Below are 19,153 nucleotides of genomic sequence, written 5' to 3'. Positions count from 1 at the left end.
GGCAATGCCCTTGGAAACAGCCTGGAGAACTGCCATCCTGGCCTTTTTCCCAGTCTGTTTTATGGAAGTCATCCAACTTGATAACATCCCACTGAGTTAGATGAGCAAAACTATCTGTGAATCTCCCATGAGCAAATGATGCCCAGACAGAGGAAGGGTGAATAAAAAATAGGAGCCAGAGGAAAAGAATCTGTCAATTTTAACACCTTCGTTCTCAGGCCTTAGACAACATTTCGTATTTTACCTAAAGGAACCTCAGAACACTTCTCAAATGCAGTAGGTATCTTTTTAAAAATTTTTAAACTTTTTATGTCTTCATCTATGCCATCCCAAAATAAGAAGATTAGTGGGCTTTAACACATTCCAATAATCCTACTTGGCACTTTTGTACAGAATTTGCAAATTACTTTTTGCTGTAAACAGTAGCTGTAGAATACTTCACGCTGAGAAGATTAAATGAGGCCCTTATCCCAAAATAAGCCTTCCAACTAAGTTAAAATGACTAAAAAATATTTCATCTTATGAAATGTTATTTGGATATTAAAAAATATCTCCAATGAAACACTGCCCATTGAAATCCTCTTGTGCTTCTACAATGGACCAGGGTGTGAATGCCGGGGAGGAAGGATCAGGGTGATGCACGTGTCATTTTTGTGAAGAGTTCTTCTAGACACATGTGAATTATGAAGAGCCTCTCAAATGAACTACAGGGGTTAACACCCTGGCACCAGCAGAAGAGGCCACAGAGAAAGGAAGGCCTGACAGTCTTTGGGGTGGAAGGCTTGGGGACGACATACCATCCACCCCACCCTCCAAATACAAAAAGTCAGGGTGAGGGATGGCACATTCAGAAGAGTCAACTGCAGGTATTTTAAAGTTAAAAGAGGCTAGAAAGCCCTTAGCCAGGCAGCAGCATCAATATGAACATTGACTGACTAGGTTTCTAAAGATTAGCAGAGGGATGGCCAATATTTTAGGGTAAAATACACCCCTGGGGCAATTCTTCCTCCTACAATGTCTGTGTCAGACAAGCTGACAGATGATGGGGGAGCTCTTAACTGGGCAGAGGCAGTGGCAGCAGCTCGGAGCCCCTTCAAGAAGTGGAGGGATGAGATGAGGGGTGCTTCTAGTGTGGGAGGGAGACTGGAGGACGCAGTTGACTTGCTGGGAGGTGCTGATTGAGAAGAGCTCCCAGAGGGCCCCGCATGGGATCCACAGTCACCACGTGGTGTGTGACCTGCTTGGCCATCCAGCCTCTTGGGCCGTGTGTTTCCCCTTCCAGGTCTGGGCAGGAACAGAGTCCACCTCTGAGACTCGGCCCCCCTGCACTCAGCAGCTGCCGTGGTGGGAGAACAAGGTGCAGGACATGGTATCATGTGAGTGTGGGTAGCAGATGAAGAACTTCTGGCAAGCCATACAGGGCTTTGCAATATCACCAGGCACGGTCTTGCAAGTGTCGAGGAATGGTTTATTCGCGGAAGTAGAGAACCAATCTTCAGGGCTTGTTACGAGTAAAGGTTTGGTTGCATGAAGACCGGTGTCTTGGGTCTGACTGCCATTTATTTGTCCTGGGATCTTGAGCGAATCACTTAACCCTTTGAACATCTGTTTCCTCCTTATGAAATGGGGAATAACAGCACCGTCTCTATTGGGCAGGACGGTTTTCAAGGTCAAATTGGTCGTGCATATACATAAATGTACTTTGAAAATTTAACATGGGAAAAAAGAGCATCAATTTATGAAGTAATTAATATGGGACAACCTAGTTTACAGACATCAATTGGTTAATTGGTCTAGAGCCATTTTGGTAATATTTAAAGAACTGAAAACACTATCTTTGAAGGTGCTATACTTCAGATGCTGCTGCTCTAGCTTCCTGATGAAGGAATTAAGAGTTACCAGGTGGGTGTTGAATGCCAGCACAGCATTTTATTGGATGTTTGAGGAAAAAGGATTCCTAGAGGTCAGACGGGGAAACTGAGGTTCAGGGAATTGAAAGCCTTGCACATGGTCACTCTGAAGACCAGTGGCAGAGCCTAGGTCAGATTGGCCATCTCACACACTGTCCCCTCCCCGACACTGGGATGATTTTGGTCAAGCAGAAGTAAACTCTGGGTGTCAAAAATATATATTCCAACGAATCCCATATAAATTGGATCGTGAAAATAGGTTCTGAATGAAACAGAGATCTATTGTTACTCAGCATTCATTAAAATTCTTATATACATGTCAAGACTCTCCAACAGAGTTAGCTAGGAAAAGTATAATCCTTCACCATCTACATTGCTTATTTTCAGTATTATTAAAAAGGTGTTTGGCACAGAGAATGTGCTTTTTTCATACATTCTATGTGTCCATTAGTCTTGCATGTCATGTTTTTCCATCTAAAAGACTTTCTAAGACGCCGTAAGGACTCACCCTGCCCCGTGGATAGCCAGACCGATAAAGAAGATGATAAAAACATGGTGTGTGTACCAGAACAACTCATAGGACGCCTGCCGGATGAACTCGGTGGAAGAGGTCATGATCAAGATCAAAGCCAGAGAGATCAACAGGCCAGTAATACCCGCGACTGTCCTTAGCAACTCAGTGATTGTGTTCTAAAAGAAACAAGCACCATGACATTAATGTCTCAGTCCTGTTTTTCCATTTTAGGATCAATATTTGAGAGTCCAAGCAGGTAGCAATTCACAGTGTTCTAATCAGAAGCTTATTAGCCTTGAAAAGCATCCCCATACACTTCAAGAGGGAACTTCCTTGCCCTCTCCTCTACTCCACCTGAGGGTGGAAATTCACTCTGCTCAAATTTTGCCCAATGCCATTTTGTTAACTACATTTATTTTTCCATCTGTATAAATCAACTGTCATGTCAAAGTTATTATGTTGAATTGAAATTAGGACAATATATGAAAATGCATTTTAAGATACAATACTGCAAAATAAAGCCAAGTTTCAAGTTTTTAATTTTTAAAATAAGAATGTCCATGCTTAATTGCATCTTAACATTAATAAACACTGTTTTGGAGAGGTCCCTCAGGGGCATTCCTAATAAAGCAGCTGCACACTCTGTTCCCCTGGCGGTTATTCCTTGCTCTCGCTTTTTAATTGGAAGGACCATGACTTGCATTTCTTTCATGTTACCTCAGGAGGCTTGGAATAAGGCTTTGTAAATCCCAGGTGATCAATAAAGATACAGCTCTCCTTATCCGACAGACCCTGCCAAAAGGCCAGAATTCTGCCCTGTGAATGTAGAGGTTGATTAAATAGCTTTTTAGAATGTGAATCACAAAGCATTTTGTTTTTATTGTGAGTTTCCCATATTCGGGCCAAGTCATTAGTATTCACACATTGTGTTACTATCTTTGAGACAACAATGAGCTCAGTGAACTCACACTATATCTTTTGTCAGTTAAATCTCATTAATTTGGGCTGCTTTGAGATCTTAAGGTAATTTGGACAGGGACTTCTCTGTTGTTTATTTTTTCTTCATAGAGCACAGTGGAAATAAAATTGAAAGGGGTATGTGTAAAACATTTAAAAGACTTTTTTCAAGTGTACTCAGGCATTTTAGAAATCCATTTACATCATATGATGTGCTAATTACAAATCATTCTTCTTTGCTTATTAAAGCAAATCCCCACTTCCCTCTTGCCAGGACATATTTATAGACTGGTTTCAGTTGCAATGATTTGTCTTAAACAATTCCACTGTGTCTCTTTAGAAATACTCTGTAATGTACACACTGTGTTACTGATACCCATCTTTCTCTAAGTATCCCAAATTAGAGGGTTTCCTGAACTTAATTAGTACTTAAATAGTATATTGCTTCTAAAATTACAAAATAACCATACAGGGAGTAGCTTAATCATCTTGTTAAATTGCTTTAAAAATATTTATAATAAGTGCTATTTATTACATAGTCTCTTCAAAATGTTGAGATTTATTCTCGGGTGTGTATTGCAATGAATTTTCCAGAGCCCTAGTGGGGAAAAGAGTTAACCCCAGTAGGTGCCCAGACAAATCCTGCAGCTCAAATGAGTACACCAAAGGCATTCCATTCCCACAAGCTTAAGGCATCTGTAGCTTCTAATTGTTGTCAGCTAAGAAAATGTAGCTCTAACTTGATCAGTGGCCTGCTTTTCAAAATCATCTTAGGATAATTAGAGGACATGACATGGAAGAATTTCCCCAAAAAGAGACTTTGAATTTTGCTTCTTCAAATCAGGCTGCGTGGGCAAAAGGTCACTTAAAGGGATGGCCCAGATGGTAGTGGAGAAATTTCCATTCTGGAGAGTATTGTCTTAGGGCTCTTCTTGGGCAGTACAGATTTTTGAGCTTCGTCAACATGCTGAATACATGTTCCAATATAGTAGGTAGTACATGGTAAAAGTTTAAACCAATCAGGAAAAGAGAGGTAGAGGGTGGATTAAAGGAGAGAAATGTCTTAATCTTTACAGATGGCTTTCTGTGGCTATACTTTGGGTATTCTTTTTTGTTTCCCACATGGGCACACAGCTAATTAGCACTAATGATGTCACTGGCCATGCGGGTCTTATTCTGGAATTAGCTGCTTTGCCCAGCATCAGATTTGCCAAACTAGCTAGTCACCTGTGTGCCAAAAATGACACAGGAGAAGGGATCCAGAAAACAATTTGCAAACTGAAAATGAAGTTTTCAGTTTCATCCAATTCTTCCTCCCTGAATTTAGATGGCACTTCACATTCTTTATGATTCTAACATAGGCAAAAAAAAAATCTAATCATGAGCTACTTAAAAAAATTTAAATGTTAGGGTTTTAACAGGTTATTGCATTTCTTGTTTAGGTGTATTTACTATTTTTTGCTATAAACTAATTAAGTGGCATCGGTTTTTCTTCTTGTTCATAACTTCTCAGCAACATTGATGGCAGAAGAAAATAACTTTTTTAAAAGGTGAAATTGATGTTAGCATTTGGCATAAAAACCTCTCTAGCTTTTTGTTTCATTAAAAGCTTTTGAAATACAGTATTCCTGATAAAGGGATCAGAAAAGGAAGAATCTGGGGGATGAGCAGCCAGGTGGCATGCAAGGAGAACTCACTGTGTGGAAGGTCCGGATGGGGTTGAGGTAGGTCTCATCTGGGGCGTTGCCAAGTTTGGAAAGTGCGGCTACAAGTCCCTCTGCTTCCGGTGACTGGCTCCAGTGGTAGTACTCCAGGTTACACAAATGCGCCAAGATATGGATGGCTACGGGTCAGGGATGATATGGGACATGCACCATGTGGATTTCTTCCTTGGTAGTTACTCAGAAACTCAGTGCCTATCTGGTCAAGTTTCTCTGTTCTGGTTTTTGTAATATCTAAGGAAGAGTAATTTGTGCATCTTTCCCAAGTGTCTTGAATGGAATGAATCAAATACTTCTGAAGATATTGTATGATTCACAGCATTCATTTTAATTATATTCACATAAATTAAATTTCAATTCACCATAATTTAATTATAAACATATAATCATTTTGGACCTGGAATAGATATTATGATATACAAGCTAATTATATATATATATATATATATATATATATATATATGTATTCCATCCTATACATATACATAAGAAGATACACACACACACACACACACACACACACACACACAACACACCCCTTCTTTCCCAAGAAATAAGAAAACATTGTCTAGAATACTGTGCATAATGCACACTAATATATATGCATACGACATACGTTATGGATACCAGAGGAGACAGTGTTCTTGTTCTCTTTCAGACTTTATATTTTTTATTCTTACTTTATACATTTTAGTGTACATGTATATATATACCTACATGTACACATACACACATATACTTGCATGTGTTATTCCTAGTGGACTGAAATAAGCCAGTATTTATGGAACTAAGCCTCTTTGTATATTCTTAAGAAGAAAATTCAGCTTTCTAATTCTGGGAATTGGTGATGTCTAAATTCCAAATGAAGAGAATAAGCTCAGAACACAGCATCATCCAGCCTACGAAGTCTGTGCCCGATGCTACTTTTCCCGGTCTTCTGAAATCTGTGGGGAAGCCAGCAGTCACAACGTCCAGACAAAGACATCCTGAGTCTCTTCCTATCAATGGAAGCCCTGCTGGGTGGCCAGCTGATACTTGCCATTGGGATCAGATTCAAGTGTGAAATGAGAATTCATTACCCAGAGTACAGATAATTTCCCGGTTGATATGTTTTTCTTTTTTTCCTGCACCCACAGTGAAAAGCAGCAGAGGCTACTACTACTATAAATCTCTACAGTTGTGGGTGAATTCTGGGGTCCTCCACGGCTCTAAGTTGTGGCTGGAGGTATGGGGAGTGAGGGGAAAAGGAAGAGCAGAAAGTTCTGTGAATATCGGTGGCATTTGATTCCTGTGGTCCCAGTATCAGATACATTTAGAAATGACATCTTCTATTTAGCCTCTTCTCTCTGCCACCTGAGTTTCTTTTAACAGAGCCATTCCCTCTTCTGCGCTGCCAAGCAGTCCTCACGCTTTAAGACCCAATTCAAAAATTGTCTTCTCAAGCATTCTTCGATTCCACAAGCACGGATGTCATACCTTGATGACATTTCCCAGATACTATGGTTCTGAGTATTTATTTATACCTGCGATTCTTGATGGACTTTGACGCCTCAAGACTCGTTCATCTTGAAACCTCAACACCTGGCACACGCTTAGCACCAACCTGTCCTTAGTAATGATCTGTAGAGTGACCATAAGATTACAGAAAGGGAGAAAGGTCCAGGGAGTCAACCTGTGTGCAACATCGTTGGAGTAGTGTTTTCCCTGCTGATACGTGTTTTAACACATTTTCCTACAGCCTTTTAGTTAGAAATCAGTTCAAATATACTTTTGGTTGAAGCTCACTTAAGAAGGCAAAGCACATTATAGTGTTTCTGGGTCTCTGCTGTTGACTGTCTCCTTACGGGTTTGGTGAGGTTAGCACCAAAGGGGCGGTGTCTTTCCTCGTTATGTTCCATTTGTTACTATATGCGGCCACGTCTACGAAGGGGCTGCCTTGTTTGGTCTTAGCGTCCACAAAGCTAGAAAAGCTTACCCGGCAGCAGACTCTTGCAATATGCTGTAGATAAAATAGGAACTATTTGCTAAATTGAACATAAACATTGTCCAGTATTTTTTTTTTTTTTTGCGGTACGCAGGCCTCTCACTGCTGTGCCTCTCCCTTTGCGGAGCACAGGCTCCGGACGCGCAGTCTCAGCGGCCGTGGCTCACGGGCCCAGCCGCTCCGCGGCATGTGGGATCCTCCCGGACCGGGCACGAACCCGTGTCCTCTGCATCGGCAGGCGTACTCTCAACCACTGTGCCACCAGGGAAGCCCCTGTCCAGTATTTTTAATTGCTGTTTTCTGGTAAGTATCTTAAAGTTTTGAAGAAACAGGTAATATTTTTCATAGCTGACAGATATTGAATACTTATTATACCGCAAGCACTGGTATGAATTCTTTAGGCATATGACCTCATGTAATCCTCAAGTATTCATCTTATTCCCCCTTTACAGACCAGTGTATAACAAGTTAAGAGACCTGTAGTCCATTAATGGCAAAGGTAGGATAAAACCCTGTTTGCCTGATTCCAGGGCCCCATCTTTTGACCTTTAAGTTATACTGCTTCTTTTCACTAATCAATGATTGTTATACCCTTACAGTTTACTGAAAACGAATTTCTCCTAAGGGCTTAGCTAGACTCTTTGAATGGCTCAGTTGGTGTCTTTAATCTAGAGTCAAATAGCTCCTAAGACTTATGACCTTTGGAGTCCTCTTTGTAGGTGGGTGTAAATACTCCTTTTACATAATATCCCTTTACCCTCACTCCTCTGCTCCTAGCTTTCTTCAATTCTCCCTTTGTGGACTAAAGCACACCAGACAGAGAGGAGCTGTTCCCATTTTACAGAAATAGATACTGAGCTTCAAGCAAAAAATTAAGTGATGTATTTACCATTACATAATCCACATGTGATGGTCAGAAATGGAACACAGGATAAATTCTAGGTCTTTTATAGTCTACGTTCTGTAACATCTTTCTCCCACGTAATGAGTTGTTGATCACAATCTATTTTCTGTTAGGTTGATTTCCACATGAGAATTTGACACTGATAAACAAAATTTAAGTACATTTATTGAATGAGCAAAGATATTGAACTCTTTATTTATTCTTCTTGCCAGGTTTCCCATAACAGAGCTGAAGAAACTAATGTAGTAGTATAAGAAAACCCAAGATGCTTTGCAAAAGGTAGCTCCTGAGGGAATATATTGACAATTATTCTTTCCAGTTTTTTTATGTACTTTAAAATTCACGTCCTCAATGTTCCTTTGCTCCAGCTACCTCTATTTTGTTTTCTTTTCACAGGTAGAAAATAAAAAGTAGAATATCTTATTTTACTTAGGAATTCTCAGAGAGGATACTGCTTGTGCCCATTTTGTCTAAATGTTTTATTTCCTCTTAGAGCAGACCCTAATTTTACTGTGATCTTGGCTTGGAACCAAAGGTATCCCAGCTGCCAAATCCAGGACTGTTGGGACTTGATAGACACTGATTTTGTTCTTTTGCAGTCATTATATTTCCTATTCTTCCCTTTATACATTTTAGTTATTTTCATATGAATAGCCATGCTATACTTACAGTGACGGTGGCTTCAAGTATGTGATAAAATAGAGATATGGTTTTATTTTCCTCTTTCTTAGCATCAAAATCATATCATGTTACTAGATTTGATGTGAGCATGTAGGAGAAACAGTACTGAAGAGGATACTTCTCAGTTACTTAACTTCTTTCAGTCCCTGTTTTCTCATCTGTAAAATGTGTGGACTGGACTAAACCTTGATGTCTAGGCTCCCTTCCAGCTGTCTGGCTCCTGTGTCTCCGTCTGAAGCTAATTGGGAGTATCTGTCAATCTAAAAGGGAGCTAGAGTCCAACACGAGAGCAATGCAAACATGAAACTTATGTTTCAATATGTTTTCAAAGTCAACACTGTCTCAAAGGGGTTTCTTAAGTGTTACGGCAAATCCAGTGTCACCAACTACACAGGTTCCTTCTTCCTGGTGCCTCTGGGGACTTTCTGCCAAAGCCCTTGGAAGAGCCCTAGGTACGCATTTCCAGATCCCACCTTAATGCCAGACGAAAAGATGCTGTGACTGGGTCTTCCCACAATTTTATTTTCTTACCAAAGTACTTTTACAGTTAAAAGAGAGCCACAATCTTAGACACACTACAAATGCACATTTAATTGGTGTGTGAACTTCTGAGCTCACATAAGGAGATTTTATTGAAGAGTGAACAAAAAAACCATAAAGGCTACAATTAGAGCCAGTTGCCCTGAGAAAGTTCCTTTCCCTTCTTTCTTTCCTTCTTTTTCTTTTGCAGGAGATCAAAGCGAGGGTAATTGAGGGAGAATCTTGGAAGTGTGGTCAGTTCTTGCTATCTTTCTGCCTGCCTGTCAGTGATAACAGTCATTCTGAAGTTAGTCACCTCCTAATTAAGCAGCTTTTAGAAAGAAGGATGCTGGGACAAATCCTGGCTGCGTTTCTTGATTCTGCATTTCAGAATCTGGCCCCAAACTTTCAAGTGTGTGGTCTGATTTCTGCAGGAATACACATATTCTCTGGCATCTTGTGCATGCCACTCATTTGTAAATCACATTAAATCATGTTATGGGCAGGACGGGGTAGAGAGCCTCCTTGGACCTCCCCGTGCCTCAAGCAGAACTAGTAGCCATTCCTTTGGGATCAAGTCCTGAAGAGTTTGGGCCTCTGGGACTGTTCTCTGTGGTGAGGCCTCCAAATCACTTTTTCTTAGCACCCCGATTCTGAGGTCGTTTCTCTCAACCTGTCTGTGTTGTGTTTCTTGAGGTTTAATCAGCAACTCATCAGGAGCTACACGTGGGTCACTGTCCGCCCTGGAACCTCGCGGATGCAAGCTGCAGAATTTGCCAGAGAGAGCTGCCTTGGTCTCTATTCACAGACCCCTTGAAGGAAGCTCGGGCTCAAAGTACTACTATTCCACTGGAAGCGTCTTCAAGGTCTACTGTGGACCAGAGAGCCCAGAAAGACCTGCATTAATAAGAACGGAGAAGCTGCGAAACTATGATTTTTATACCAGTGAGGTTATAGGGCCCTGAAAATGATTTATTAGTGGTTGAAGAAGGCTCCAGCAGCTCTTATCATAGGCAGGCATGCAGGAAGGCAGGAAGCCAAAGGAAGAAGAGTTCCTGTCACTGCATTTTCGGTGATGCCCTTGATTATGGATACCATTGTCTGCCTCTTCCCTCCTCCACCCCAGCCTACTTTCACAAGGCTCTAATTACATCCTTTAATGATTTGACCAATTAAAGCCTGCTGTTCAACTTATAGGGGAATGGATGAGAAATTAGAGGCTGGCACGCAAACCTCTATGTGGACGCACTTCTTCCAAGGTTACACACCTCTATTAAGCCAGTCGGCTATTTGAAAAGCAGCATCATGGGCGATGCTAATAAAATAAGCACGGGGACATTTTCAGCTGCTCCCAAGTGAATACACTGGAAGGACAAAATGTGAAAAGCAAAGGTATATCTATGAAACCAGGGCTTAGCTTTTTTTTTTTTCTTCTAAAAGCACCGTTGCCAGCCAGGTTTTGTAGTTAATGTGAAATGTAGTAATTGCTTTGTCAGGGTCTGGGAGAAGCAGAGAGCCATCTCCCCACCTTCCCGCCTTTGCCTGGAATGGAAACAACCGCAGCGCTGCTGGTTGCCATGGAGGTGGGAGAAGAGGGGCGCTCTGCTCTCAGAAGCAGTCAGACCCTGCTGGCACAGCCCCGGGAGATGTTTGGGAGCTTGGCCAACAGTGGGGACTCAAGCAGAAGGGGGCCAGAGAGAATACCTGATTCTCTCCAGGGATCTGTGAGGGAAAGACGGAGGAGAAAGAGCAGCCTGCTTCGTCTTGTCACAGCAGAATGCGAACTGATTACCTTGGATGACTGACGTCATTCTGAACCTCTTCACTGCCCACTACATCTTTCACCCACCCCAAACCGCTCCAGGTTCCCTAGGAACTCCCGCACTCTCATATCTTGTCTCTTTTTCCAGGAATTCTCTTGATCTCTTTTGCCTGCTAGCTGACTTCTCTACTCATCCTCAGGTTTGACCGAATTTGTTCAGGACCTATTGTGTGCCGGGACCAGGATAGCCAAGAGGCATAAGGCACAGTCACAAATTTTAAGGTGATGAGAGTCTGAGAAATAGTACTATAGGGCAGGAGGTGCGGCTGGACCCACAGGTGAGGAGGGCCAACAGCCCAGACCTGGAGGCTCAGAGGAAAGCTGGCCAGGCAACGAGTCCTGGGTACAGCAACCACTTACCCAATGAAGAAGGAGAGGATAAGCATTTTGGACAAAGGGAATACCAAGAGTAAAGGCACAGACTGCTCAGGGACCGCCAGGAGCTAGGGAAAAGCAAAGGGGTGCGGTGAGAGGTGAGGGGAAGCACCAGTGGGCGGGGCTTGACGAGCGGAGCCTGCTGGCCCTGTTAAACCTGGACCTGATTCTCTTTGCAATAGCCACAGTGAATGACCTTGAAGTCTGTCGGTTTCCTAGAGGTCCACTCCTGACAACTGGTCTGCGCATCTTATAAGGATGGATAGATTGGATTATTGTTCTTTTAATTCCACAGAGGAGGACATAAGGAACTTATCCGAGATCACACAACCCATCACTAGCAGGGGTATAAAATAACTTGGTTATCTGATTCTAGTCAACTGCTGTCCCTATGAATTATACTCCATCCTGAAAACATTACTGACTGTACCAGTTTCAGACGGTTACAGCTCCTATCAGGGTATCTTGCACATGGGAGGGAGATATTCGGTACACATCACTGATGCAGGTATACTATTGATATATGATTCCAGATGAAGAAATATACATACGCAAAGGTTTAAGGAGAGACCTATTGTATAATACATATTTTCCTTTATTCTTTGATTTCTTTTTTGATTGTTTTGACGCTGTGGGTTTTTTTGTTCCTTCTCTCTGTAATATGTTTGTAACTTTCTCTTAGAGTCCAATTCTGCCTTAAAGCTATTGCAGAGTGATCATATTCTTCCTGACATTGTACTGTGTTTTATCTCCTCTTTTAATAAAGAATTAAAGATTCTTAAGATTTTAAAGGAAGCCTAGCGATTCCTTGAATTCCTTCTCTGAAGTGCTTTTCAAGGAGCAATTTGGATTCCACTAGGACACCTCCCCCAACAGGGAACTCAGCACTCTCAGGGGACCCTCGTTCTAATTTTAGATAATTTTCAAGGTCTGGCAAAGACTTGCATTTCTGAGCTGAAATCTGCTTCCCTGAGTCTTCATCCCTTCCCCCATTCACAAAGATTATTGGCACCTACATATACTCAGCGCTATTGCAGGCCTTGGAACACAAACATGAATTAGCCCTGTTCCTTGTCCTCCATCCCTTCGCTAATGTTCTCTAAGACATAATGTATTTTTACGCTTAAGTCTTAACAAACTCCAAAGACCTTTTGCAAACATTTCCAGGGTTGGTTTAATCTGGCATTGAAGACAGCCGGTAGGGAACTCTCCCCACACATCTCAGCGCACACCCGAAGTTGTGCTAATTGGCACTGGGGCACCGTCTGTCATGTCTTGTTGCCTAATTAAACCCGCATTTGTTTTGAGTGTTCTTTTTACTCTGCTATTTTTTATGCATGAGAGGATAAAAACAAATGAGAAAAACAGTTTATTGTTAAATTAGTTTGAGGGAAACAGTTCTGAATCATATCTCTTTATCGTTCAGATAGCCTTTCATTTCAATGTCTTTGTTGCCCAACAAAACCACAAGCCAGTTGGTTATTGCCCCTGTTCCTTTCTTCCTCACCAGAGTTTAACCTTGACCTTTGATGCTAACTTCTAGTGCGTGTATCTTGAATTCTCTGGTTTTCTATTCAAGAAATAGTGGTAACACTTTATATACCTATAAAGCTTCATATCTTTTCAAGATCCTTTTATATCCACTAGCTCAATACTATTCAGGACCTTGTTCACATGATCTTGCTTTTCTTTTTTCTTTTTATTGCCCATGATACCATGTGATAGTCGTTTTCCTACGACTGAATGGGATTTTGAGTATAGGTCAATTTTATTTCTGATGTGAATTATATTGACTAACAAAGTGTTCATTTTTCAAGTGGGTTTTTACCATGGTATTATCAACAAGCTTAGTTATTCACAAATGAAAATGAAGTTTCATAAACTTTTCCTTGACAAATTGAAGGCTTGGTAGGGAAGACTGCATGCGTATAAATCAGAAATTTAAAAATCCATTTATATAAGGTTTGTACGGTCAGATGGAAGGCAAAGATTTCTTTTACCTAAGGGTGAGTCTTTGGCAGGGAGGAAATAAAACTATAAAGTGAATGGGAGGTATTATAAAATTAATCAGGCAATTAATAACTAGCACTTACTTGCATTCATGGCTATCCCATAGGCAACCAGTTTGTGGAATTTGAGATTTTTGTCTAATTGCCTCCTCCACGGTCCTCTGAAGCACTAGAATAACAGAAATTCAAAGTCTTATTCAGGGAAAATCATAGCAATAACAGTGTCCTAAGAGTTAAGAAAGGAAGACTCAGGCCCTGTCTCTAAATTACTGAAGGTGAGGCTACATGACACAAAAATTAGTGGCCATTAATTAAACAAGCAAAATCAAATGGTTATTACTGGCTTTGCTGAAATTTCAACTCAATAAAAGTGACTGAGTTAGTAGTTGCCTGGCTATAAGCCAAAACTCTAGAATAAACCTGCTAATAATCATGCCTCAGCTAATTTAGAAAATGAAGATTATAACCATCATCCTCAGTGACATGGTTTAAGTAGTCTATAAATTATTCCTTACTACACCAAGAAAGGCTCTATATTCATCTACAACTAAATATTCATGAAATTATGAAGATGATTATATAATAAATTATGTAGTCTAGAAGGGTTATTGAAGGTCTTATTTTTCTGTACAGTGCATTATTCTGTTTGGCAGGAAACACAGGTAAGCACCCAACACGGTGAAATCTACATAATTGGGAAATACCCCAATATGTCTGGTAGGGGCTAAAAGTTACATACTAAAATCTATGTACAGTGACTGTGTTTTCCTGGGCTGAAAACTCAGAGAGATGCTTCTTTAGTGCATTTGGCTCATCTACTTATTTAGCTCCTTTTAATCAGAAATTGTAGTAATTCAAGCTGTTATAATACTTCCATCTTCACGAGTCAGGTCAATCTTATTAGCTCTTCTTTTCCAATGAAGCAAATGCATCAGGGGAAGGTTGAGCAATGAGTCCAATGTCATGTAGGGAGTCAATGGCAAAAGCAAAAGACAAATCAGATGTTCCAATTTCAGACGTTCAGTTTTAGTCCTTGTGTTCTCACTACAGAGAAACAAACCTCAATCTAACCAGGATTATTGGGAATTTCATAGTGAAGTACATCTTTGTTTTCAATGACACACATTAGATCATAACAACTGAAATTATTTCAGATAATTTAGTACTTACACTACTTGTCCCTCTCATGAGTGAAAGGAGGTTTCGACTGATTGGTAACAGAATTAGCATGCAGTTAAAATTCAGGCACACTGCAGATGCTCGAGCCCAAGCCAGTGTTGACTGTCCATACATAAACACACAAGAAAGAGATACAGTGAAAACAAGGAAGCCGGGGAAAATAGAATGCATTTTCTTTCTGAAATGATAATTAATGTGTAGTCCTCAAATCTACTTACACCCAGAATAACTCGTGTATAAAGGAAAGACTCTTCCTCTTCGTACCAAAAGAATGTGTCAATAAACAGATATAAATTTACTCCCAGCCATGAGAGCTAGAGTAGAATGAAAAAAGAACCAATCAATACTGTCTTCAACCTTTTCTTCTATTCAAAATCACTTGGGGTTCTTGGGGTTCTTCTTTTAAAGTGAAACGAAGAGCTTCTCAATATCAACCACAATACAGTACTTATTTCTCATAGATCAGTTTTTTAACAGTGATCGTAATGCTAAGAAATTGTTAACTTTATAAAAAAAGACTTTAAACATATATGGGTGTATTTTAAGGAAATTAATGAAAAGTACAAAACCATCCTAATCAACATTGCTATAACATTTTAAGTCAATAATGTCAAGAAGGAGGAAATCTTTAAAAACAACTCAGAAAGTACTCTGGAAAAATTCCAATTTCATAGTCTAATTCAAAGCCTTCATTCGATTTAGAGAAACATTCATACATGATGCAAAAGCAAACTACTTGACTTTAAAAGTCATGACTTACATGATTCTGCAAGGGTAAATTAAATATATCTATTGAATGTTTTCTAACAAGTTTTAGTCCTTTAACCAGAGCAATACTTGAAGTTATTTCATATCGCTCTACAAGTTATCCTAAGCATCAAGACATTCAATGTATATATTTAAAGTTAAATAACAAAAATGATACTTACTACTAATATGGTGGAGAGACTTTCATTCAAAATCCAGCAACCCATCATGACAGCTTTGCTCTTTTGCTGTCAGCAAATTGTTTCTTTCATTCACCTGAACCTGGACGTTGTAACCTTACCCTTAGTAAGGGCTTCCCTGCTAAGTTATTTTGTCTTTTCGTCTTAGGAAGTACCTACTGGGAGCAGCTCCCAAGGAATTTCTAATTAAGGACTTCTCGCCAAGGGCACACCTCCAAGTTGACATGCCTCCTGACCTTGGTGAAAACAAGGCAAGTCTCTGTCTAATGATTCCTTTCTTCAAAGATTTCACAAGCAAAGAAAGCTCGTTTTATTAAATTAGCCTCATGTACTTTGTACCCCGTTCGTTTTCTATATGATTGCAGTCAAGATGATAATAAATCCTTATGTAAATTTGAAGAATAACCTAGCTGCTGATGGCTGGATACAGCAAAACATTTTTATAGAGTTTTCTCTATTTAGCTTCTTTACTTCCTTTCTCCCTCTTTGAAAAAAGCTTTTTATAGAAGACATAGAAGAGCGGGTAAATAAATATAAGTTAAACAATCTTTCAGAAGATGGTGAAGAAAAAAGAAAAGGATCTTAAAAAAACACAGATGGAAGAATTTTCATAAATTTAACATGTGGCTATGAAGAATAAAGGAGACATTTTTGTGGGATTGATGGAATAAACCCTATTTTCTTCCTAATCCCACTTGGTACACCCATGAGGTCAGTGAGAATATTCTTTCATACCTTAGTGATCCCAGGAGTGGCTATGCGTAGGCCTGGTCCATTCTCTGATTTTGTTTAAGTTATAGTTATTAAACAGTGACTATGGTTGCTCTGGTAGGCAAACTTGGCCCACTTGAAGCAAATTTTTGGCTAGTTTTGACTCAAATATTTCATTTAAAATTTTCAGACAAGATGAAAACAGGAGGAGATTTGAATCATTTGAATAATTGCTTAAGCTTTCTGCATCTTCATACGGTGAATCTATTTAGTTATCCTAAAAAAATTAAAACTTTGAAAAAACCTGTCGAGAATAATAATTATGAGTATTCATTGACCTAAATAATAAGAGTAATTCTAAATCCTAAATCAATAATCCAGGCACCAGGTTAAGGACTTTTCCAGTATTGTCCAATTAAATCATACACTGACTCACTCTATGAGGTAGGGCCCCCTTAAACAGAAGTGGAAACAGGCCTAATGAAGTAACTTGCAGTAGGGGCAGCTGGGACCTCAATCCAGTTCTCTCTGATTTTAGCATCTTCATTTTTAACCATTACCCTAAACATTTCTTTTTTCCCCACAAATACACAATTTTATTTGCTATTTTCAGGGGAAACTTAGGCATGAACTGTAAGCCGATAAAATATGGATACTTAAAGAAGTACAGAAGTAAAAATATCCACGTAGAATAAATTTTAGTGAATTAAGTCTTGATATCTTTAAATTAAAAAAAAAAAAGCCACAAGCCTATGTATTATGTCAAGATCACAGCAGCGCCCCACGGGCCAAGAAGGGGCCGCCCACGCCTGCGGGCTCCGGGGAGGGCGTGTCAGCAGGGTGTGCCCTATAGAAAGGTCGCTATAAACCAATGAAGCCAAACATTTAGCAACATACAACAGACCTTACAAAAAGGAGGAGGCAAGTCCTAGGTGCCGCAGAACCTGGTTCATCAGGTAATATTGGCAAATGAGAAGAGGGCACAGGCGAGATGCCTCTGGAAGCGTTTGGAGCCAGACCTGCCTAGAAGCCCAAGGTCAGGTAGCAGAGCTGCCCTCCGAGCCAGGCCCCCCCGGAATGACAGGCCGCACGACCAGCCGAGGAAGGTTTCAAAGGAATCCTAGCAGCGCCAACGTCATGTCGGGGAGCAGGGCCCGTGCAGGCCGTGTCACCAACGCCCCAGATATATCAGGGAGACGTGCATAGTTACACAAGAGGACTAGAGGGCCCGTAGGAAAGAGATGTTTGCGATGTGCTGTAAACGTCCGCTTTGCAACGTGACCCGGAGTTTCGGCTCCAGAAGCCGGCTGCATAGACACCCCGCCCTGACCTCCATCCCAGGCCAGACCAAGGCAGGGATGGGTGCCAGGTCCCCCGAGGCCCCGGGTGGGTCCGACGAGGCAAAACTTGTACCTCCTTTTAACTGACTTAACAGATCAGCCCCAAAGGCAGCAGCACTTTCAGGCATTTCTAAGAAGTAAAAGCGTCCACACAGGGAAAGAAAGGATGCACAGGGCTCTCGCCTGGAAATGACAAATGGAGAAGCCTCGATTGTTCTGGGCCGGGTCAGGAAGGAGGCCTGGGAATCACTGAACACGCGGAGGCCAGGAGAAACCACCAACCCATCTCATCGAGGAGGCAGCGCAGACCCCCTGCCCCGAGCACCAGGGCCTGGCGCTGCCAGGGTGAGCAGCGGGCACCCAGAGCCCGGGGCCATGGCGCTGCTGCCACTGCCCACCAGTGAGGCCCAGGCTCCGTTACAGTCTGTTTATGTAGCACCAAGAACGCTGTCCTTTCAGCTATCTTCGGTGATTAAAAGGGTCAGTCAGGAGCGCCCTGCCTCAGGCCTGAGCGGCCCTTGGCGAAACCAAGCGGAAGTCCCTACGGGGATGCCCACCCAGGCCTCCTGAGTGGGGACGCCCGGCCTCGGACAGCTGGCCCCGTCCCTCACCGCCCACCTCGAGGGCCCAGGAGTCACACCCAGACCTCTCTCGAGAAATTGTACAAAGCAGGTTTCTTCTCACAGCCAGTCTTCCTCGACATGGCGGATCATTGCATCTTGGGAAAAGGTAAAACATTTCTAAAGCTGTGGATACTGTCTTCCTCACATCCTTCCTTGAACCCCGTTTTTACAAAATGGTGGCCTTCTCGCCCGGCTCCCTGCTTGGGCCGTCGGGGGAGTCGTGCAGCTCCTGGGAGACCCCGCAGAGGAACCCACCTGTTCTGCACCCCTGTCGTTGCAGGAAGAGCCGATGCTGCTGCCCAGCTGCTCGGACCTCCCGCCGTCGGCCTGGTGGGCCCGGTCTGCGGGAGCTCCGCTCCTGGACCCTGGAGCCCTCGGTGCACGTGCGTCACCCGCAGCCGTGATGTTTTGCTGTCTCCTTCTCTAATTCTGTCCTTTGCAGGTTTTACTAGTGAGGTGATATTGTAAAATTCCGCTCCCTCTGCAAGGTCTTTGTGAATGACCAGTGTCTCACGGAGTGCACCAGGGGCCGAACTAGGTGCGGTCTCTGACCATGAAAGAGACACCTGTTTCATGCTTGTCCGAGTCCGGGTCCAGGTGGGCCTGGCACAGACGGTGCAGGAAGGATTTCGGATCCCCGTCACAACGCCTGAGGAGTGGTGCCTCGGCCGTTGAGCAGGACACGCTCCGGGGCGGTGCCGCGCTGAGGCTCAGAGCCCCGCCCCGAGGCCACCCCAGCCCCGCCCCTGTCCGCCCCCAACCCCGCCCCGAGGCCAACCCCCAACCCCGCCCCGAGGCCAACCCCCAACCCCGCCCCGAGGCCAACCCCCAACCCCGCCCCGAGGCCAACCCCCAACCCCAGGAGCTCACAGCGATTCTCCGTCAAGATGGCGGCAAACCCCAGCACCGCTCCCTAAACATCTCCTTTTATGAAGTACTAATAAATGGATTTGTGCA

General features: G+C 42.2%; 1 protein-coding gene across 1 annotated transcript in view; it reads right to left on the bottom strand.

Annotated features, from left to right (window-relative positions):
- The window catches only part of NOX3 (NADPH oxidase 3), a 58,011-nt gene extending 42,459 nt beyond the window's left edge, over nt 1-15,552 (bottom strand). The window contains exons 1-6 of the mRNA XM_032651468.1: nt 15,505-15,552; nt 14,794-14,889; nt 14,567-14,677; nt 13,481-13,565; nt 5,079-5,224; nt 2,419-2,600 (exon numbers count right to left, since the gene is read on the bottom strand). Coding sequence (XP_032507359.1) covers nt 2,419-2,600; nt 5,079-5,224; nt 13,481-13,565; nt 14,567-14,677; nt 14,794-14,889; nt 15,505-15,552 — 668 coding nt within the window. The remainder of the gene's footprint in view (nt 1-2,418; nt 2,601-5,078; nt 5,225-13,480; nt 13,566-14,566; nt 14,678-14,793; nt 14,890-15,504) is intronic.
- Between the last annotated feature and the right edge of the window lie 3,601 nt (nt 15,553-19,153).

The sequence above is a fragment of the Phocoena sinus genome, chromosome 12 (genome assembly GCF_008692025.1).
Source record: "Phocoena sinus isolate mPhoSin1 chromosome 12, mPhoSin1.pri, whole genome shotgun sequence".
Classification (NCBI taxonomy): Eukaryota; Metazoa; Chordata; class Mammalia; order Artiodactyla; family Phocoenidae; genus Phocoena; species Phocoena sinus.
The sequence above is the reverse complement of the archived record's forward strand: the minus strand, read 5'-3'. Positions and strand labels throughout refer to the sequence as shown.